The 23,003-nt window shown below is 40.6% G+C and overlaps 1 protein-coding gene, 3 non-coding genes and 1 pseudogene across 4 annotated transcripts; all 5 read right to left on the minus strand.

Moving 5' to 3' along the window:
* Positions 1-8,143: 8,143 nt before the first annotated feature.
* LOC143713571 (uncharacterized) lies at positions 8,144-10,823 on the minus strand. Its single transcript, XM_077204880.1, has 5 exons — positions 10,385-10,823; positions 9,204-9,828; positions 8,685-9,085; positions 8,513-8,589; positions 8,144-8,384 (listed from the first exon to the last, which is right to left on the minus strand). Exons 1-5 carry the CDS (start codon positions 10,757-10,759, stop codon positions 8,144-8,146), a joined length of 1,719 nt encoding a protein of 572 aa, XP_077060995.1. The 5' UTR covers positions 10,760-10,823.
* An 808-nt stretch (positions 10,824-11,631) lies between these two features.
* Positions 11,632-11,795, minus strand: LOC143713652 (U1 spliceosomal RNA). Its single transcript, XR_013195206.1, has one exon. It is a non-coding gene; the product is annotated as a U1 spliceosomal RNA (small nuclear RNA).
* Positions 11,796-12,239: 444 nt separating this feature from the next.
* LOC143713791 (U2 spliceosomal RNA) lies at positions 12,240-12,421 on the minus strand. The gene has a single exon (XR_013195286.1). It is a non-coding gene; the product is annotated as a U2 spliceosomal RNA (small nuclear RNA).
* A 5,758-nt stretch (positions 12,422-18,179) lies between these two features.
* LOC143713622 (U1 spliceosomal RNA) lies at positions 18,180-18,343 on the minus strand. The gene has a single exon (XR_013195178.1). It is a non-coding gene; the product is annotated as a U1 spliceosomal RNA (small nuclear RNA).
* Positions 18,344-18,776: 433 nt separating this feature from the next.
* LOC143713793 (U2 spliceosomal RNA) lies at positions 18,777-18,954 on the minus strand (annotated as a pseudogene).
* Positions 18,955-23,003: the final 4,049 nt, after the last annotated feature.

The raw sequence follows: 23,003 nt of genomic DNA on the forward strand, positions 1-23,003 counted from the left end.
CAAGATGGCGGAACGACATGGAGGCCTCCATGGACTTACCCGTACCATGTAAATAAAGATAAGAAATTCTTTGCTTACGAGGATAAGTCAGTTCGTTGGCAAAGGTAATTTTACACCAACGAGAAAATATTTATGAATAAAGACATTGATTTTAGCTAATACAATACTTTATAAAAAAACTACCATAAGTTTAATTTCAGATGTGTAAATTACGAAACTCAATTTTTTAACCGAGTGAATCTACGCATGAGAGATCTTCATAAGTCATAACTTCAAACCAAAAGATTAAAAACCAAAGATTAAGCTAAATGACACTAGGTTCCAGCGTACCTAAAAAGTTAAAAAGTTAAAATCATGCATACTTGTTGTGTTCTGACACAAGGCCATTAGCTGATTCTTTTTGTTTTATAAATTTACTTTACTGATTTCTACAAATATCAGCCTGATAATATGTACTTAATACACGATGAAACAAGATAATCATGCTACCAATTACGTCTGACACAATGTTTTTAAGAAAAGTAGAGTTTTAAAATGCAACTAAACCAGATGATTTTTCTTTTGACAAACCTACAGAAATGCATGTCGATTACTAAGTTTCAGGCATAGTGCAAACATGCAATGTTCGAGAAACAAGTTCCGTAAAAAGCGTTTAGAAAGTAAGGCTTTAAGTTAACTTTTACCAAATATTAAGACGTTAAAGTTCAGTTATAGACCTTTAGCGCATTGAGTTGAAATTAAAACGCGATATCAATATCGCATCATTACCGAATTGAGGGTTGTTTAATAGTTATCAAGCACCAGCTGATTAAAGTGTTTCTTCAAACAAAGCGACAAAAGTAATTTTCTGATCAATCATCGTAGCTACACAGATGCACTGTGTTTTGTTGTATGCCCAGATTTTGAGGGTCGCTGGTAGAAAGATGTCTTTGTATTTTTAAAAACATAGATCTACATAGATGTTTTACACGAAAAAAATATTTCAGAGATCCTTGTGCGGTAGGCCTATTCTATATTTGCATAAAGGGTTAAAATATACATTTAAGCGCAATTTAAAAATGGTATAATAATATAATGTGGTTTAAACCATCATTTTATTAAATCAAGCCAATTCATGCAAATACTGTCGTATATGAAAAAGAGAAGGCCTAGAGTTAACCAACATTACAGCTAACTGTAGGAAACCGATATCCATGGGGTGAGAGTGTAAAGAAAACATTGTACAAAATACGAAAAGTGTTACGATTGTGTTGTTAAAAATGAAACCGTGGTAAACAATTTAAGAACACTAGCGGTTCAATAACAAACTTCAATATAAACAAGAATCCGACTCTAATGCGACTGAGCGTGTTTCACATATAATTTATATAACAATTAATATTTACAATATGTTTAAACATTTTTGATGATGAGGCCAAAAACTGCTTACTTTTCATAAAAAGAAGAACGATTATTAAGACATAAAACACAATGTCTGTTTTCTGGATCAGGCCTAAAACACCCCCTGACTAAAACTCTTGTGTCAAAGTATCGGTGTAGACGGAATAAAAAATGAATCATCCCGCCTTTCAACGGTAATTCATTAGCTTAACCGTTGTTTAGCCACGTAGAAAAAATAACCGACTGTGCTGTGAAATGGGCAATAGCTAGACGAGTTTGAAGTATAATAGTTTTATAGGTAACAGAAAAACAGCAATACTCATCTTTCATGTCGATGTTTCGTAGACATAGCTGAAAGATGTTCTAAAATAAATATCTCATGTAGAAATATCTGTTCATGTTTTTCATAAATTCCTATATGTTTGACCACGCTCGGAGACTATAGTTTTTGCAAACTGTACAAAAAGAAACATGATGTCAATTACAAACATACAAAACTGATCACAAGTGGCTTTTCTGTATGGCTCATGTTGTATTTGCTTTTTAGAAAGTTGATCACTAGAATTTACTTTGTGCAATGTTATCTGCAGGTTTAAACCGATTTGTTTAACAGTCTTAATGAATACGCCTCTCTCAGTGCAATAGTCATATGTGATTCTGTTGTAACGTGTAAAACAGCATGCACATACTTTTTGCGTTAATACTTTGTGTGATTCCACATCGTAGATAGAGGGAAAGTTGCAATTTAGTCAAACATTCTCAAACAGAAATACTTCAGAGTACAATCACTTAAATTATCAATGGTCATTTATTCCTATAAACAATGAATGTCGACGGCTCTCAAAGAAAAGTCTTCACCTAAAACAGACACACATTCAAAATGTGAACCAGTGTCGTCTGCTATCTGAATAGTAATAGTAATAAAACCATCATTTGTGAACTTTTGTGTATTTATTATTTTAAACGGTACTTTTCTTAGTGATTTGGTCTTTTGAATTCATGTATAAAGATTATGTTTTAAAGTTAGACCATAGTCTTTACAAGAGTGTGGAACTTTACATCACTACGGTGTGACAGAATGTGTTGGCGTGTAAAAATACATCGAAACATTTAAGCATAACTATTTACACACATACTAAGCAGAATAATATCTAACTGTAGCTTGTGAAGATTCCATTATCTGTTTATTTGGGGTCAGAGAACAATTTTTGAAAAAAAATTTGTGGTGGATGTAAAAAAAAAAAAAAGTATTAGTTAATAACAAATAAAAAACTTTAAATCAGCACGAAAGCCTAATATTAATAAATAAAATATGGTTTAATTCAAGTTTGATAATGACTTCCATAATATTTTCTTTTAGTAAAAAGCTATGCATGGATCAGCATGAGGGTGACAAAATACAGCCAAAGATTTAAGCACTACTATTTACACACATACTATGCAGGAGAATATCTGTGGCTTGTGAGCATTACATTATCTAATTATTTGGGATCAGAGATCAATTTTTGAACAAAATTTTGAGCTGGATATTGAATTGTTAGATAAAAATAAAGGTATTAATTAATAACAAATACTTTAAATCAACATGAAACCATAATAGTAATAAAATATAAATATGATATAATTACGGTTTGAAAATTACTTCCATAATATTTTCCCAACACAAAGTTTTGCGTTTGTGGGTGAGACCTCGCAAAGATTACACTTTCTCGAACATTGCATGTTTGCACTATGCCTGAAACTTAGTAATCGACATGCATTTCTGTAGGTTTGTCAAAAGAAAAATCATCTGGTTTAGTTGCATTTTAAAACTCTACTTTTCTTAAAAACATTGTGTCAGACGTAATTGGTAGCATGATTATCTTGTTTCATCGTGTATTAAGTACATATTATCAGGCTGATATTTGTAGAAATCAGTAAAGTAAATTTATAAAACAAAAAGAATCAGCTAATGGCCTTGTGTCAGAACACAACAAGTATGCATGATTTTAACTTTTTAACTTTTTAGGTACGCTGGAACCTAGTGTCATTTAGCTTAATCTTTGGTTTTTAATCTTTTGGTTTGAAGTTATGACTTATGAAGATCTCTCATGCGTAGATTCACTCGGTTAAAAAATTGAGTTTCGTAATTTACACATCTGAAATTAAACTTATGGTAGTTTTTTTATAAAGTATTGTATTAGCTAAAATCAATGTCTTTATTCATAAATATTTTCTCGTTGGTGTAAAATTACCTTTGCCAACGAACTGACTTATCCTCGTAAGCAAAGAATTTCTTATCTTTATTTACATGGTACGGGTAAGTCCATGGAGGCCTCCATGTCGTTCCGCCATCTTGAAAAACTATAATAGCAGAGAGGGACAAAAAGCACTAGCCTAGCTCAACTAGCCAACCTTTTCGTTCAGAGCCGGCTGACTGAAACCACTGAAGCGGTCAGTGAGAGGCGCTTGAAAGATTGCACGGCACTTCATAATGCAATCCTCGTAGCCATGATAAAGCTTAAAAATTTAATCTAAAAGGAAACGCGACCGGCAAATTTAAAACGAGGGTAAATATGGGGGTGGCTTTTCCCAGGTGGATAGAGCTAATGAAGGAGAAAAGACTTTGAAAGGGACACCGAAGTCCTGCTTTCTCCTCGACAGTTAAGTCAGTGTTATGGTCTAAATTACAAGCTTTTTCATTCCGTGGTTGTGTAATTCATTACATAGGCAACATAACGGTAAAACGTGTATAGTTAAACTGGATGAAGTGCAATTGGACGACAGGGCGTAGCTTCTTGGCACATAGCGGTTACCGTAGTTGCAATACGCATTTGAAAAAGCGAAGCGCTAGAGAGCACTATGCGTTTGAATGCAAAATACAATATCACCGCTAGATGGGGAAATTTCTACACAGCGTACCATTAAGGACTAAGCTATAGGGTATTTAACAAAAAGCCTACAAAAATGGAGGAGGTCAAAGGGGCATGCTTCCCGCTATAGTATCATCAGCTCTCTCCAAAGTCTGTTCATGTGGCCTGTCGCATCAACAAAGGCTAACATTTTAAAATTCTACATATATTTTGAGTAGATAACCGATAGTATACTCTCAGTAAAGGGGTTCACCCTGTGTGTTTCCACAATGAATAAGGATAGTTTGGGAGATACAAGAAAAGTAAAAATGATCTTATACGTACAATAGATCATAGCTACCGTAGAAAAAGTAAGATCATGCTTTGAATTAAGACGAGTAAAATTATATATTCGCTCAAGACAAACTTTACTTATTACTCATGGACCACAGAGGCACATCGCGTCTCTGAACATGTGCGGTGATTTTCTAAATGATACAATTTAATCTAAATAAGAGCAATGTAGAGTCCTGGGATTTCTTTTAAAACAACAAAAACATTGTGACAACATGTTTCATGCGGCATGGACAAAAAATACTGTTTGAAATATTTTTGTCTAAGATACCAAAGTACGGTTTTTTGCTTTATTTTTTGAACAGACGCTTTAGTAAAAATAATAGCTTAGGTTAAATTTATGTAAAATCATTTATATCATACATAAGTCTTCTAAGAAAATAAATAGAAGATACAATTTTAATAAAACGTTAAAGCTTTGATTTAAACAGTCTTTTAATTTTAAAAGATCTAATTTAAGCTTTTAATATTTCAAATGAATTTAGTATGAATAAAACTTTGGAAAGCAGACTAACTTTACATATGCTATGAAATTGTGTCCCAGAGGCTCATCTGTCCTGTAACTCCTCTCGTCTCTGTGAGGGGGTCATGCATTCATTTCACCCTGTAGTTTATCACTGAAGGAACCAGGAGGGCTCTGTTTATGACTTTGGATTGTTTTTATCATTGCATAAAGAACTACATCTTCGGCACTATGAAAATGTAAGGTAATTTTATATACTTTTTTATATAAATTCATTTAGCTAAAACTATGTTTAAATTGTTTGAATTCATTTTAGTAACATACTTGTTATTATTCTATATTTATAATCATTTAATTTAAATATGGAGATTAGTTAATTTATGGAACTGAGTTAGTGTGAGTGCAATGTATGTAAAAACAATGTAAAGATGTTGTTTTCTGTGATGGTCGTGTTTGTGTACGGGATTAAATATGCTGTTACAGTACAAAAATCATTATGGCTATATTAATAAAAATTATACTTTAGGTCACCGTTAAATAAAATCATTACAGTAATCTTCAAAAGATAAATAGAAGATACGACTGTATTACAACGTTTTTATTAAGACTTTAAATAATTCATTGAATTTAAATTATCTTTTATTTTTAACATTAACTTTTAAGATTAACACTAACAAAACATCCTCAACGTCTCATACTGCTGGCTGAACACACACACACACACACACACACACACACACACACACACACACACACACACACACACACACACACACACACACACACACACACACACATTCCTCCTCCACTCTGAATCACAGTGTGTCAAAACGCTGGTGTGGGAGAAAAACACTCGGGGATATTTTGTATCAAAACTTTAAACTTATTGCATCTTTGTAAATACATTCATACGTTATATGGACAATGATGTGTTGGGATTTACTTCTTCAACTCTCTAAAATGTAAGATGATTTTATTTTTGTTTTTAAAAGATTTTTTATAATCATTTATATACTTTTTAAAGAACAGAATGTGTTCAACTTTAGTGTAAGATATTTGTAAATGACTAAAATTTATAACCATTTTAAAGATCAATGTTTTTCAACTCTAGTGTAAAATATGTGAAATTATTAGAAAAACTTTTTCTCACTATACCCATTTATATAGCGTGCTCAGGAATGCCAGGATATCCGGTGTCACACAGACACACATTTAACTCAAAGACTGTCAAAATGCAAGGGGTGTGAGAGGGAATCACTCGGGGAACTTTTCAACTTTAACCCAATTCTCTGAAACAGTAAGACGATTTTATTTTTGTAAACCCATTCATAACCTGTATGTATCTCTAAAACATGGAGGATGATTTTTATTTTGAAAAAAAATATTTTCTATACTTTTAAAGAATAGAATGTGTTTCAACTTTAGTGTAAGATATTTGTGAATGACTAAATGTACATTTCATTTATATACTTTTAAAGAACAGTATGATTTTTCAACTTTAGTTAGTATGAAAAATATTATATTTCTAAATGTAGGCTACATGTTTTTCAACTTTAGTGTAAGGTATTTGGCATTATTAGAAAAACTTTTTCTCACTATCCCCATTTATATAGGAGACTGTCAACTTTAATCCAATTCTTCACCATAGTGAAACGGTAAGCTGATTTTTATTTTTGTCATCGGTTCGTAAACTGCATGAAATACTTTATGATTTTATTTCTGATCATCCGTTCATACTGTATAGCTTCTTCAACAGTCTAAATGGAAGATGATTTTTATTTTTGGACTGCTATAATTGGAATATTTTTTATTTACAATGAATGATGCAAGCATTTTATTTATATACTTTTAAATGAACAATGTTGTTCAACTTTAGTTACTGGGAGATATTTTCTCACTTTCAGCCCCCAGCAGGGGGTGCAGGAATAGGGTGGTGTCTCACTCACAGACAGACGCACACACTTAGCGCGGAGACCATTGCTGTCATGCGCTGGTGTTTGAGAGACTGAGGGGAAGGAGGGTGTCATGAAACACACACGCACACACACATACACACACACACACACACACACACACAAACACATTCCTCCACCACTCTGAATCACAGAGTGTCAAAACACAGAGTGTTTAAAAACTTTAAACTTATTTAATCTGAAATGACTGCTTCAGTAGATTTTTAGTAAGATATTTATTTTTGTTTTGATTTTTATAATCATTTATATACTTTTTAAAAGATCAATGTGTTCAACTTTAGTTAGTGTGAAAATTGTAAATGACTAAATTTTATAAATATTTCATTCATATACTTTTAAAGGAGCAGCATGCTTTTCAACTTTAGTGTGAGAGTATTAGAAAAACTTTTTCTCAATATCCCCATTTATATAGCGTGCTCAGGAATGCCAGGATATCGGATGACACGCACACACTCACAGACAGACGCACACACACACAGTGCGGAGACTGTCAACTTTAATCCAATTCTTCACCATAGTGAAACGGTAAGATGATTTTACTTTTGTAATTCTAATCTATTCTAATCTATATGCGACATTAGAACAATTATTTTCTCACCCCGACACGGAGGGGATTTCCCACAGCAAGAAGTTATTTCCCCCCGGGGTCAATAGGTCAAAATCAATGGGGCAAAGACAACTGGCAAAGACAACTGGCAACTTCATATATCATACAAAGGTCAATAGGGCAAAGACAACTGTCAACTTGATCGATCGATAGGTCAAAGGTTAATCCCTAAATTAAGCGACCTCCGGAACATCCTCCGGAATGTCAAAGGTTAATCCCTAAATTAAGCGACCTCCGGAACAACCCCTCCGGAAGGTCAAAGGTTAATCCCTACATCAAAGGACCTCCGGAACACCCTCCGGAAGGTCAAAGGTTAGCCCCGCCCACCTGTCAATCATAGGGTCATAAATCATTTTGACATAAGCCGAATGGTTATAACTACTATTGTCATACCTCCACTTGGTCATGTTTGCAAAGAGTGTTCCATGGTCCTTGGCAGACTCCTTAAAGAAAATCTTATGATGGATCTACAATTTCAAAATAAAAACACATTCAAACATATACACAAGTTTAATAATTTTAAATAATTTTTTTTTTAATGAATATTGAAAATAAACAAATAATTCCAATTTTTGTTCTTTTTCACATGGTAACTCACTTCAAAGATAACTCGAATAGCATGCCAGTCCTCGAATTTAAAATGCATCCCCTCCATTCTTTCCTCCTCAGTGTCTGCATCTGAAAATCCCCATTGTACATTGCGGCAGTTAGCCTCTGTGAGACGGTCCCCTCCAATTAGTAGGTGTTGTGCCCCATCAGGATCCTTGGGCATATACCTAAGCAAAAAGAGACACAATAACATACTTGAATGCAAATAAAAATTTTACAGAGTAACTGAATTGGTATATGATTGTCATAGACTTGGTCACAAGAGATTGTAACATATATCATGATCAATACTCACTGTTGTTGTATATGTCTCATAACTTCCACCAAGTCATTTCTTTTGTTCTCGTCCTTGAAATAGAGGCCTAAGGGGTACTCCAGAACGAGAAAAAGTAAAAATAAAAAGGTATTTAAATTCCAAACATTTTTATAACATATAGCCACATTAGAATGTCATTGTAACATCTTACATCGGTTGAGCGTGTAGACATTTCACTGGAATATTCGTGAGGAATGTGATGCACCACAATGTCTCCAAAGCTTTCAAATACGGTCAGGTGTTTGTTCAGCATTCTGGTCCCAAGAACAATTAATTCGCGCCGCATTAAAGCCTGGGTGTTCCTCTGTGGAAGTGATAAGGCAAGATTGTATCGTTGAATGTCTGTTGTGGGTTTGATATTGGAGATGTGGTGGGTGGGTATTCGGTCTTTGACGGCTATATGGTGTATCCAGTGTAGACTTCTGTTGCTGTTATCGATTGACTGGTGGTGTCTGTGTACAAAGAGATCCAGATTGTCCATGATAATTGAATATGATGATGGGCAGGTCACACGGCTGTCTTTCTGTCTGGTGGAAGGTGCGCTGTTTTCATCTTTATAAAAGCATAATTTGTAAAAAAAAAAAAAAAAAATTGATCTCATCATGAACTTAACAATAAAAAAAAAAAAGAACTGTAAGTGTGTTTTATTTTGGTTTCATTTCTCCCTCACCTGACAGATGAAGGTCCTCCATGCTTCGGAATGCTTCTTGGAATTCTTCATCATTGTCTGTATCTTTGAAGCTTAGTTTGAGTTTTTGGAAGTCAGCCCCACAGCCAAGTGCCAACTCATGTTGCTTCTTTATGGCTCTGCCGTGTGATGTGGTTATTGATAACTGGCTCAATCGTTTGAAAACTGACTTTTTTGCTCCACCATACTGGAGAATGGTGTTGATGTAATATGATAATGCAGCCAGACGGGGTTGTCGTCCTCTGATTGCAATTGCTGCAGCAGTACATGTTGACAAGTTGTTATTGTTGGTGATGCAATTGAAAATCGATAGCATAAAGGGTGCAAGCCGATGGAGGTCATCTCTTAAACTGTGGAAAGAGAATGACTTAAGGTCTGCTGGTTTAGACCTCCATAAAATGAAGTCATTTCTTTGAGAGCACAGTTTCTCACATTCTTCAAAAATTAACTGAATGATTCCAGATTTGAGTTCCTCTTGCAGGTGTTTATGTTTTAATGCATGACTGGCAGCCTCTTTCCATCTTTTTAGAATTATGAATTTTATGATTGGATCTTCCTCAGGATTGCACACCCTTGATACTGTTTGCGACGGATATGTGATGGTAACCTGAAATAAAAAGTACACTTAATTTCATCAGTTATACACAATAGTTTCATCATTGATGTGCTTTTATATTTTTTTAAATGATAAATTTCAAATCTTAGAATCATTTTTGATAGTTTGATACTCACTAATCAGTAATCAAACACATCTGTTGAAACTACTATATGCTCAGAGCCAAGTTAAGATAAGCCACAGCCAGGCAGACTGTTTGCAGGTAGATTACAGAGAAGATTTAAAGATGAGCCAGGCCGCATTTGGCAATAAACATACATAAACCAGATAGTAGGAGCAAACCTCTGTCAACCTTTTCTAACAGTGCTTGGGGAACATGGAAGTCAAATACTCTCCCCTTTCTAGATTGTCTGGGACAAGTAAATAAATAACAAAACATATATTTTTTTTCCCTTTCTACTGAATTCAAAAAAAAAGTTCAGGCAGCGCCAAGCAAGAACTAATAGGTTGCTTATCGTAAGATTTTAATGAGCTGTTACAATAGTTATTTAAGTGCATGTTATTTAAGAAGCTGAAACGACTGAAAATACAAATAAACGTATGATACCTGGGTTGTGGTTTTCCTGGTGGAGATGTCTCGTGGACTCGGTGGGTTTGGGCAGGTCTTTTTCAAAGCCCTCGGGGTCTTCGATGGTGTAGGCTCGCGTTGCCTTTTGGCTATGTTGCTGTCCGTGTTTCGGAACTCTTCTTCCCATTGTCTGAATGTGGGCAAGTCTCTTTCCAGCCTGGAAATTCTGTTTGAGCAACGCTGGCAGGATCTTCGCGATGCCCCTGACTCCGGTGCGACTGTCACCCCTAATATTGTTAACCTCTCGGATAAACTTGGTGGTTTTTTGGATGAAAACATGTCTGTGGAGTGTCCATATATACCTTCTACCCTCATATTTATCTTGCACAAACGGCAATAATCGCTTAACGTCATTGTTTACAAAAAAGATCTTTCCCATCGTCTTCTTCCTTGTCTAATTTCTGTCGCTCTACATACGTCATCTGGTATAATCGAAACGATTGGCTATGAGCTACGTACAGGCATATTTGATAGACATTCTTAGCACCCAATAAACTGCGATGGGCATTCTGAAACCACGCCTCAAATACTAGAAATTGCGCATGTGGTTCCCAGACCCAATTCTCTACGAGATTGGGTCTGGCGTTAGCTAGGCTACTTTTGCACACTAGTCCTAGGTCTTTCAGCCGATCTGACCCAAACCGGTGCAGAAAGATTCCCTGGAGTCTGATTGCCGACAGCGATGGGGAAAAAAGTCGGAATTTCGATTCACGTTGGCGACGGGACGCCAAAACGTTGGGAGTGGGCGAGGCGGGCTTTACTTAAATGGCCATAACTCTCCAACGGAATGAGACAATTACACCCAAGTCGGTACACCTGTGCACGGGCTCAGCCTGTGCTCAGGTGAAAAGGGATGTGGCGACTGGCCACTTGGTGGCGCTGTAAACAGTAAAAACAACAACATGAATACGGCCATAGGCGACTGTATGTCAGGTGATTTTTCACACATGCACAAGGTATTCATACCACATGATAGAACTCCTCATTCGGAACAACTTTGCTTCTAGGACCACTGCTGCCAATCAAAGCGCTGGTTGAATAATGGAGATTATTTGAAGAATGATGAAAAAAACCCTAAATAACAGCCCTACTTTTGCAGACTGGTCCTAGGTTGAGAGTTTTACATCTCTCGATCAACCACTGCAGTTCAATTCTCTGGACTTCCTAGGTTGTTAACTACCAGAAGAAGAGGAACTCAAACAATCTGCTCTTTTAACCAGTGTGTCCAGGGGAGAGCGCGAACGCAGTCCCCCTCTACCATAAATTATGCAGTCGAGATTCCCACATTTGGGGAATTCACAGGGGTCAGCACAACCGGAGTGCAATGGCCGAGCCTCGCCCTGGGTGAACCTTCTTCCTGATCATGGTGTCTCTCCTGCCAGGTAAGTATGAATTCCCAGGCCTCCCGTCAGAGGCACCCTGTCCCTCTCCGCAATCCTCACCAACGGTCGGACAATCAAACACACACCTGATTCAACTCATCAGCTCATTCGTAAAAACTCCAAGAGATAAGAGAGAGACATCAAAAATCTGCAGCATCGGGCTCTTTTGCTGTTGTTGTTGTGGATGATGTTGTTTTCATGCTCCGGATCCATGAGCCAAAAATCAATTTCATACGCGGTCACCGGATAGTGGACGAATCAGATGTTAAACGAGATAAGAACAGAGTTGTTGTGTTTTTCCCCGTTTTTTCCCCTCTCACACCACCATTACCTGTATAGCATATGATCAGCTACAACACCTTTAAAGCACCCATACACAGCAATATACGTTACTTCCATTAACACCTGCTGCCACACAAGACTAAAACATCTCTTTCATTGAACACAGTTTTGGGGGTTGCACCGTTCCCAGAAGTACTGCAATACCGGGTCGATGCGTGGAGTGGACGGAGCAAGCCCCTGTTCCATCTCCCAGTTCCAAATATCAATTTAATATATGGTGCCCGGGTAAGGCACGTACCAGATATTAAACTGATAAGAACAGATTTTTTTTTCTTTTTTACACCAAAACCATATGTCACAGCAATATCACTCAATATTAATACAGCATAATTTCTCTTTTTTACATTCCATGATGTAAAGACTATTGAAAAGCAAAGAATAAAAAAACAGAAAAACTCTCCCTTTACCCCACTCCAACCCTCTGCAACCCTCTCCATACCCTCTTAGTCTCCTCTTCCCCATAACACACTTTGTAAGCTTTAACCTCTGCTGACATTTTCCCAAGTAAACTTAAAAATAACCTCTTTGACTCCATCCGAGGAATCTGCTTCCTCAAACACACAGTTCTCGATTCCCAAAGAACCTGTTTTCCCTCAGAAATCGTACTCCAAATTATTCTCCTACGTTCTTTTACAAAACCTTCTAAACCCACCCCATATATCACCAGATTCCTTGAAACAATCGGCCCTCCCCATCTATCCCACCATCGCATTACTAACCTCCAAAACGCACCGGCCCCAGGACATGTCCAAAAGACGTGCTCAACAGTCTCATCTTGACTACAACCAATTGGGCACTTCGGAGACCTACCTGAACCATGTCTATATAATCTTTCTCTTACTGGTAACCGGCCCAGTACTGTTAACCAGTTTAGATCTTTACAAAAACCAGTTAGATATGATGGTTGCAACAAAGTCCAACTCACTCCATATGGTGAAACTGATTTCTCTACACCTTTAGAGGTGTACCCTACACAAGTAATTCAAGCTAGGGAGAAGGTCAGCCTTCACCACCTCTAACCTACCCCACAAGGATAGCCCCCTTGAGTTCCACCTCACTATCTTCGCCTGGACTACCTTCAATCTTGCCTCCCAATTCTCCTTTGCACTATTCCCTCTCAAGAATCTGACCCCTAGGATTATCAGCCCGTCTGCACAAATATTATAACCTCCTTTTGCCTTTGTTTTATCATCCCACAGTCCAAAAAACATAACTGAGGACTTACCCACGTTAACACGTGCCCCAGACACCTTGCAAAACCCCTCTAGAATTCTGCCAACCACCTCAAAATCTGAACCAGAAGACAGAAACAGGGTTGTATCATCTGCATAAGCAGCCACTTTGGCACATATTCCCCCTCCTCCAGGCAAATGAACGTCTCTGAAAGAAGGCGCTGTTCTCAGTGCCGCCAGCAGAGGTTCCAAAGACAAAACATAAAGCAGGGGAGACAAAGGGCACCCCTGCCTTACTCCCCCTAGCTGCTCCACCTTTTCTGAAAAATGACCATTTATCCCTATTCTACTAAAAGCCTTACTGTAGAGCAATTTAACCCAAGCCCTGAAGACTGTCCCAAACCCCAACCGCTTCAACATGGCTTCAAGGAAGGTATGACTAACCCTGTCAAAAGCCTTCTCCTGGTCTAAACTCAAGATAGCTAAAGGAAGCTGACGTTGTTCTGCCCAACTAATTATGTCTCTGACTAGAGCCAAATTCAAAGATATTGACCTGCCTGGGACCCCACATGTCTGATCTGCCTGAACAACCGACCCTATAACCCTTTTCAACCTTACTGTCAGAACTTTGGCCAGAATTTTGTAATCAGTAGTTAGTAAGGTAATTGGCCTCCAATTCCCCAATTCTTCCTTCAACCCTTTCTTATACAGTAACGACACCAGCCCTGTTCTCATTGTCGCTACCATCTCACCTCTTCTAAGGCATTCCTCGTACACATCCCACAAGTTCATTTCCTATCCACGGCAAAACCATCTCATAAAAAGCAGCCGGAAGGCCATCACATCCCGGAGACGTGCCCTTTTTAAGAGAAGACACCGCAGAGCCAACTTCTTGTAAAGTCAGAGGCCCTTCTAGCGCGGCTCTCTCTTCTTCCTCTAAACCCCCTTCCAAGACCTCCAAAAAACTCCTCATATGCTGTAACTGAAGGAGTTCTGTTACTAAATAAATTCCTATAAAAACCCTCAGCTACATCCAGCATCCCCTTTACCGAAGTTTGCACCTCCCCTTGACCCCTCAGACCCTCTATGTAACTTTTCCTTTGTCTGGCTCGCACTGTGGCAAAGAAAAAACTGGTTGGCTTTTCATCATAGAGTCGTTTTCGGACACTTGACCATTGCAAGAAAGACTTAGCCTCTTCCCAAAAATGTTTTTTAAGTCATCCTGCAAATCTCTAGCCCTGGCCCATCCCTCAGCTGACCCTAATGCACCTTCTGTCCAAAGAGCTTGAAGCTCTTCTGACCACTTGCTTATTTTTCCCCGCTTTCTTCTAGCCTTCTCCCTTCCCCAATTACGGCAGAAAAAGGCTACTCTCTCTTTGAACCCCTCCCACCAATCCCCTTGTGACTGAAACAAACCTTGCAAATTTTTCCATCCAGCCACCAAATTAAAGAGCGCAGTACAAAAAACTTTGTCACTCAAAAAGGAAGTATTAAACCTCCACACACCCCTCCCCCGCTCCTCCCCTCCTACTTCCAACCATACTCCCACCATACAGTGGTCTGAACACCACATGGGTGCTTGCGTGTAATTAAACACCTTAATGTGTGACGGCACAAAAATATAATCCAAACGTGCCCCCACCTGTCTGCTGTTTTGCCAAGTGAAAATGGGATCCCGCCCCCCCGCCCCTCGGAAGGAGTCACGTAGCGAGAACCCTGATGTCAAAAGAGCCAGCAAACTACCTGAACCATTGTCCAAAGACACATTAAAATCCCCTCCCAAAACTAGCAGCCTGTTAGTATACAGTATAGCATTCAAGCTATCTAGAAACCCCTCCCTGTCACCCAAATTACTCGGTGCATAAACATTGATAAAGCGAAAAGCAATCCCTCTCCACCTCACATCCACAACCACTATCCTCCCTGGGATGATTACAATAGCAGACTCAATAACAAAATCCCATGAATAAAATAAAATAAAATACCCACCCAATCCGCATTGACGTTCCCCACTCCCCAAAAAGAAGGCCCCATATCCCACTCTGCAGAAAAAACAGTAATATCATGTTTGTCCTTTAGATGGCATTCTTGCAAAAAAACAAACATCAAGAGGTAACATTTATAAAGAAAGGAAAATTGCAGTCCTTCTTTGTGTCATTTTTAAACCCCTTACATTCAAGGTAGCCATCTTTAAACATATCATTTAAAAAAACACCTAATAGGAAAAAAGAAAACCAGACTGCTTCCCATCCCAATGTCACAAGCTCCCCTTTTGCTCAGAACATTTTTTCCCCCTACCTTTCCCCTTCCCAAAAACTTCAGTCCATTCAGTACCTTCCTCATCGACATCTTCCCTCCCTCTTCCCTCATCCTCCTGCAAAATCGACATTACTTTTTCCAACACCCCTCCACTTCCCCTTCTTCCCTTTACAGTACTTTCTTCTATAAAACCCTCCACAATGTCCATCTCACCTCCACCCTCATCTCCCTGGGCTCGGTTGAATTCCAGATCCTGAGCCTGGACCTTACTGCATTTTCTCTCTCTATCACCAGTCATGTGATCGAAAAGCTTCCGTCTTCTCATGCCTTGTCCCAGCTTCATTGTGTCCTGTTGCCCCTGTCCAGTAACTTCCATTGGCTGGAGCTCCTTTTCATCCCCCGCTGACTCCCCCAACCCCTGTCCATTCTCCTCATAAATGCCACACAGGACTTCTGCCACATCGAACTCTGACCATACTTGCGAAGAACCAATCTGAAGCTCCACCTCTTCTTCAATCCTTTTCTTTTCCACCTCATCTCCATTCCTTACTTCAGCTGCCTGCACTCTCACAGTAGCTTCACCAACACCCGCATTTGAAGGGCCCGCCTCCTGGCTGTCTCTCGCCACAGGAACACTTGATAATAGACCATCAAAATCAGCCTGTAGATCTTGTCCCTCTTTGAACAGGCTGGCATATGTTTTTTTCCGCTTAGGGCATACCCGGAACAGGTGGACCAATCCTCCACATAAACTGCATTTCTTAGGTTCCGGACAAGCTATTGCCATGTGCTCTGTCGATCCACAAAAGCGGCATCTCTGGCCTGCGCATTCTGCTTTCACATGACCCTGTGCGCCACACCTCCTACAGTACACCGGCTGAGCTGGATAGTGCAAAAAGCCCCTGTTTGAACCAATGAAGAAGGAACCGGGCGGATGCACTAATCCTCCTTCAACAGCTGGGTCTGCACGCAACTTCACCAGGTATCTTCTCTTCCCTGTCCATATACCAAAACGATCTTTCAACCGCTCACCACATTTCACAGTCTCACAGTACCTGGCCAAGAAGGTCAAAACATCACCATCTTCCACAAAAGGATTGTAGAGGTGGATCGTTAAGGGCAGAAAATCTTGAGCAAAAGCCGGGAAAAGCTGTATGCCACTCAAACGCTGATGATCTTTTTTCTTCTCCCAAGCTTCATAAAAGGCAGCACAGTCTCTCAATTGAAAAAAAGTCAAATCCATGAAACCAGAAGTCGAAAAATCTTGCAAACAGAAAATTAAAGACGCTGAAATCACAAAAACTTCCCTTAACAGCTCAGTCACCACAAAATCTCTTCCAAATCGTTTCTTAACATCCATCGGTGCATCTTTCTTGACCTGAAAGTGCACTGTGTTCTTTAGCCGCACCAACATGGTCGGCAGTGGAGCATCCTCTCTGGAAACGTCCATTCTGGTCGATCGCACACTTGATCTTAGCCAAAAGGCCGAGAAGCGATGACACAATGACGCAGAGGCGGGGGAGCCGTCAAAGGCCACGCCCACCTGGGCCGTGGCGAGAGGGTCTAAAGGTCGCCAACAAACAAGCTCAGCTCACAGCAATACAAGCTCAGCTTGACTGTTGACACCGAAAATGGATCACAGCAAAGCGCACAACACGACACTTTGGAGTGCAACCTGGGATTTTGGACCAACAAACATTCTGCCCTAAAAGTGAGCGGGCAGACCAAAGCGTACGTCGTAGAGACTTGAAACTCTTGAGGGATGGTAGTACCCGCCCGGTCTACAACATCACCAAGGCTCGGCCCAATCGGCCCCAAGGTGGCGCTGCAGCGATCAGAAGTACGAAATGCCTCGTAACTCCTGAACCGTCCGTCGCAGACCCAAGTGTCTTACATCACCGGAATCCTTGGCTCGGGCCGAAGAAGACGCAGGCCTCGGATTCGATGGTTGCGCTGGCGAGATTTTCGGGTATTTGGGATTTTGTGAAAAAGCTACTTTTGCCATCTGGTCAAAAGTCAGGTCTTTCGCCCGATCTGACCCAAACCGGTGCAGAAAGATTCCCTGGAGTCTGATTGCCGACAGCGATGGGGAAAAAAGTCGGAATTTCGATTCACGTTGGCGAAGGGACGCCAAAACGTTGGGAGTGGGCGAGGGGGGCTTTACTTAAATGGCCATAACTCTCCAACGGAATGAGACAATTACACCCAAGTCGGTACACCTGTGCACGGGCTCAGCCTGTGCTCAGGTGAAAAGGGATGTGGCGACTGGCCACTTGGTGGCGCTGTAAACAGTAAAAACAACAACATGAATACGGCCATATGTCAGGTGATTTTTCACACATGCACAAGATATTCATACCACATGATAGAACTCCTCATTCGGAACAACTTTGCTTCTAGGACCACTGCTGCCAATCAAAGCGCTGGTTGAATAATGGAGATTATTTGAAGAATGATGAAAAAAAACCTAAAAAACAGCCCTACTTTTGCAGACTGGTCCTAGGTTGAGAGTTTTACATCTCTCGATCAACCACTGCAGTTCAATTCTCTGGACTTCCTAGGTCGTTAACTACCAGAAGAAGAGGAACTCGAACAATCTGCTCTTTTAACCACTGTGTCCAGGGGAGAGCGCGAACGCAGTCCCCCACTACCATAAATTATGCAGTCGAGATTCCCACATTTGGGGAATTCGCAGGGGTCAGCACAACCGGAGTGCAATGGCCGAGCCTTGCCCTGGGTGAACCACCTTCCTGATCATGGTGTCTCCCCTGCCAGGTAAGTATGAATTCCCAGGCCTCCCGTCAGAGGCACCCTGTCCCTCTCCGCAATCCTCACCAACGGTCGGACAATCAAACACACACCTGATTCAACTCATCAGCTCATTCGTAAAAACTCCAAGAGATAAGAGAGAGACATCAAAAATCTGCAGCGTCGGGCTCTTTTGCTGTTGTTGTTGTGGATGATGTTGTTTTCATGCTCCGGATCCATGAGCCAAAAATCAATTTCATACGCGGTCACCGGATAGTGGACGAATCAGATGTTAAACGAGATAAGAACAGAGTTGTTGTTTTTTTTCCCTCTCACACCACCATTACCTGTATAGCATATGATCACCTACAACACCTTTAAAGCACCCATACACAGCAATATACGTTACTTCCATTAACACCTGCTGCCACACAAGACTAAAACATCTCTTTCATTGAACACAGTTTTGGGGGGTGCACCGTTCCCAGAAGTACTGCAATACCGGGTCGATGCGTGGAGTGGACAGGGAGAAGGCCTCCGTTCCATCTCCCAGTTCCAAAAACCAATTTAATATATGGTGCCCGGGTAGGGCACGTATCAGATATTAAACTGATAAGAACAGATTTTTTTCTTTCGAAAAAGTTTTATTGTCACAAGTTTTCATTCCATGTTTTCCATTTACATTTTTTATAAATCAAGTATTTATTTACACATCTTAAAACAACAAAAACAAACAAATAAAAAAGACACAATTTATAGTTAAAAATCAATTATTGATTGTGTGTTGTGTAAAAGTCTATGTATGTTAATATTTGTGTTGTTTTAAAGGAAACGTAAATGGATTAAAATAAATAGGAATAAAACATAAAAACAATAAAACATGCCAAATAAAACATCTCTTGTAAAGGATCGAGGGTGAGTCCCTATCAAGATTGTCCATTCACTCCAGGTCTCCAGAACAGGCCCCAGACTCCCCGCTTCTGGTGCCCAGTGGAGATCCCCTCTCCTCCGGCCCGCTGGCCCGCTGTTCCCGTAGCCAGAGTGGTGAGGGTGCATCTACGGGCGGCCAGGTACGGTGGCGGCCGGGACCCTCTCCGTGTGACCCCGGCCCCCCCATCCGAATAACGACGTGCGGCCCACCCTGCAGCGTTGTTCTTATTCACTGCTCGCACGCGTGGAGGGGGACCGTCACGCGTTTCCCCACCAGCAGGTTACTGGTGACCCAGATGGCATCCTTGATCACGTTTAGGGTGAGCCAGAGTGAGGCAAATGTTGGTGGTGTCAACTCCTGACCCACCCCCAGCTTATAGTCCACCTGGGCCCCACCCGCTGGCAGGCACGGGAAAAACAGGGGGCAGGTCTTGGCCCACAGGTCCCGCGCAGCGCCGCACTCCCAGAGCAGATGTTGAACGGTCTCCGGGGAACCACATCCGGACCGTGGGCAGGTGGAGTTTTTGGCCATGCCTCTGGAGTGCATAACCGCCCTGGCCGGGAGGATCTCATGAGCCACCATCCACGACAAGTCCTTAAGCCTGTTCTGGAGAGCTGGGTGGGCTGCGTTCCTCCAAACGTCTTTGGCCTCACCTAGTGTGAGGCCTGGAACCGGACTCACCGATTCTCGATCCTGCACAAGAGAGATGAGAGACTTGTGATTAGTTAAAATAGTGGCATCATTTGTTTCTAAAAGATATTTCTTTAAAAATTTCTTAATAAAAAGATGTTCTTTTGACAGATTAAAAGACACTGGACATTTAAGATCAACTGGTAAAATTTTCAAAGATCTTAGGTACGACCCCATCCAGAATCGGGTCATGGCTGCTGTCTTGTGTTCTCTGGATGGGGTCAGGGCGTATTTAATGTGGAGGGCGGTGAAGCGGCTGCCTAAAAACAGGTGGGGGTCTGGGAGCCCTTTTCCGCCATTCTCTCTTTTTTTCTTCACCACTTCTCTTTTGAGTCGCTCCCACTTGGACCCCCACAGGAAATAAAACACTGCCCTCTCCAGGTAGATCAGGAAACTTCGTGGGGGACTAAAAACAGAACAGACAAGTAAAATCAGTGGTAAAATCACGGCTTTAAAAATTAAGATCTTGCCTTCAAACGTCAGATTTCTTAGTCCCCAAAAGCCCAGTCTTTGCCTAACTTTCCCTAACATGTCAGTCCAGTTTCCCTGTCCTCCACCCTCTCTGTCAAATTTTACACCTAAAATTTTCAAATTATTGTCTTTAAAATCCAAATCTAGTCCACCTGTGTCAACGTTCCCCCACGGCCCGAAGAGCTGGGCCGCAGACTTGCTCCTATTGAGCTTGGCGCCTGAGGCCCGACCGTACCAGTCAGTCAAGTCCATTGCTCTTCGTACCGATAAAACGTCCGTTGCTAAAAGGGTCACGTCGTCCATATATAAAACGCAGGTTGTCGTCAGTCCACTAGTCCCTGGAATGCCTAGTCCTTTAATCCATTTGTCCCTTCTCAAGATTTGTGCCAGTGGCTCTATGCAAGTCACATACAGGAGGGGAGATAAGGGACACCCCTGACGGACGCCGCTGTGGATATTGACAGCTTTGGATAAATGCCCGTTAACTAAAATTCTGCTGACCAGACTGTTGTACAGCAGTCCCACCCAGGCTATGAACCGCCCTGGAAACCCCATTTTACCCAGTACCTTAAAAAGGAACTGGTGCGAGATGCGGTCGAATGCTTTTTCAAAGTCTAAATTTAGGACTACTAGCCGAAGGTTTCTGTCTCTCGCATAACAGATGGCATCTCTGATCAGCACCAGGCTGTCCGTGATCTTCCTTCCTGGCACAGCGCATGCTTGATCCGGGTGGATTACGTCCTCTAAAACTGTCGACATGCGTGTGGCTAAATTTTTGCTAAAAAGTTTACAGTCAACGTTTAAAAGAGTAATGGGTCGCCAGTTCCATAAGTCCGTCTTGTCCCCTTTCTTATGTAAAAGTGAAACTATCCCTATTCTAAAGCTGTCAGGAACTCTTTCAAGAGTCTCATTCTTTAAAAACAGTCAGTAAGTCAAAAGCTAAAATATCCCAAAAAGTCAAATAAAACTCCAGAGGAAGTCCATCTGTGCCAGGGGACTTTCCTCGTTTAAAAATTTTAAGAGCTTTGTGAATTTCTAAAATGTTGAAATCTTGAGATAAAATTTTACATTCGCAATAAACTTTCTTTTCTAAAAACTCTAAAACTTCCCTTAACGTGTCATTGTGAACTTCTTTGAAGTAAGTTTCCTTTAAAATTTCTTTTGTGGTGTAAACCTCCCTCCCTCCACTTTTCAAAGCAGTGATTGCCCCACCCCGTGAAATAATTTTTTTAAAGAAATACCTGGTACACCTTTCACCTTCCTCAATCTCCCTCTCCCTGCTCCTTAAAATGACACCTTTGCTTTGAATTTCGGATAAAACTGACATTTCTTGCTTTATTTCTTTAATTTCTTCACTAAAATCGATCCCATCGTTTAAAAGATTCAAATATCTCTGTAGTCGTTTTTGCAGCCCCATCATGCGTCGATTTAATCTGTTCTTTTTTATTTTCCCTATCTCTCTAAAAAATTGTCTCGTCCGTTCTTTTACCATCTCCCAACACTGTGCACGTGAGTCGTAAAAGTCTTGGAGGGTCTGCCATTGGCTGAACTGCTCCCTATACTCACTAACTACGTCTTTATCTTCAAAAAGGGAGCAGTTCAGCTTCCACAGTTCTTTTCTGCACTTGAGCATTGGGGAGCGAAACATCTGTTTCACTCCCACTCGTGGACACACTAACCTCAGACACGGTTACTAGGGAGGAAGCCATTTCCTCCTCTTCATCCTCCATACTGTCTTCTTTTTCAATTTCATTTTGAGGATTGGCTTCCTCCCCCTCACCAACTGCCAGAATTGACTCCGCCCCTGTGGCCGCCCCACTTCCTCCTTCCTGTCCAATCCCTGAGGCTGGCTGGGGGTTTGAATTTCCCGCCAAAACCTCGGGGCCCGCCTCCTCAATTGTTTGTTCTTTGGGTGGGGCGGCCATTTTGTTGCTTTTTAACTTGTTGGCAAAACTTTTAGGGCAGTCTCTGTAGAGATGGGATGATTCTCCACAGAGGTTGCACTTTCTGCCATTTTGGCACTCTTCAAAAATGTGCCCAATTTCTCTGCACTTCCTACACACTACTTCTTGGCATGCCTCGGCGAGATGTCCAAGTTTGCCACACTTGCGGCATAGCTTGGGCATCCCTTGGTAATGGATGTAGCCTCTATTCTCTCCCAACACAATCATAGAAGGTATTTGACTCAGGCCATGGTAGCTGTTGGGATCTGCCCATTGTTTAATGGGCACTCTCCACACACAGCTCCAGATACCGTCTTCATCTAAAACCTTGACTGGTTGTCCACGAATAGAGCAATATCTTGCCAACCATACAGAAATATCTTCTCCACTAACTGTTTCATTAAACATCCTGACAATCACAACTTTCAGTGAATTATCAGTCAGTTTTTCCACAGTGAACATGGAGAAATTGGCTTTACACATTTCAAACCGAGTCCAAAAAGTACTTAGCAAGGAAGCAGAAGCAAAACTTCCTAGTCCTTTTTTTATTTATTTATTTTTTATTTATTTATTTATTTATAATTCATCACAGTTCAAATACAAAAAAACAAAACCAAAATACAAAATATCTACAAATTCCTGTTGTAATGTTAATAAAAT

Source organism: Siphateles boraxobius, unplaced genomic scaffold, assembly GCF_051911475.1.
Source record: "Siphateles boraxobius isolate OS27281-9 unplaced genomic scaffold, OSU_SipBor_1 52, whole genome shotgun sequence".
Taxonomy (NCBI): Eukaryota; Metazoa; Chordata; class Actinopteri; order Cypriniformes; family Leuciscidae; genus Siphateles; species Siphateles boraxobius.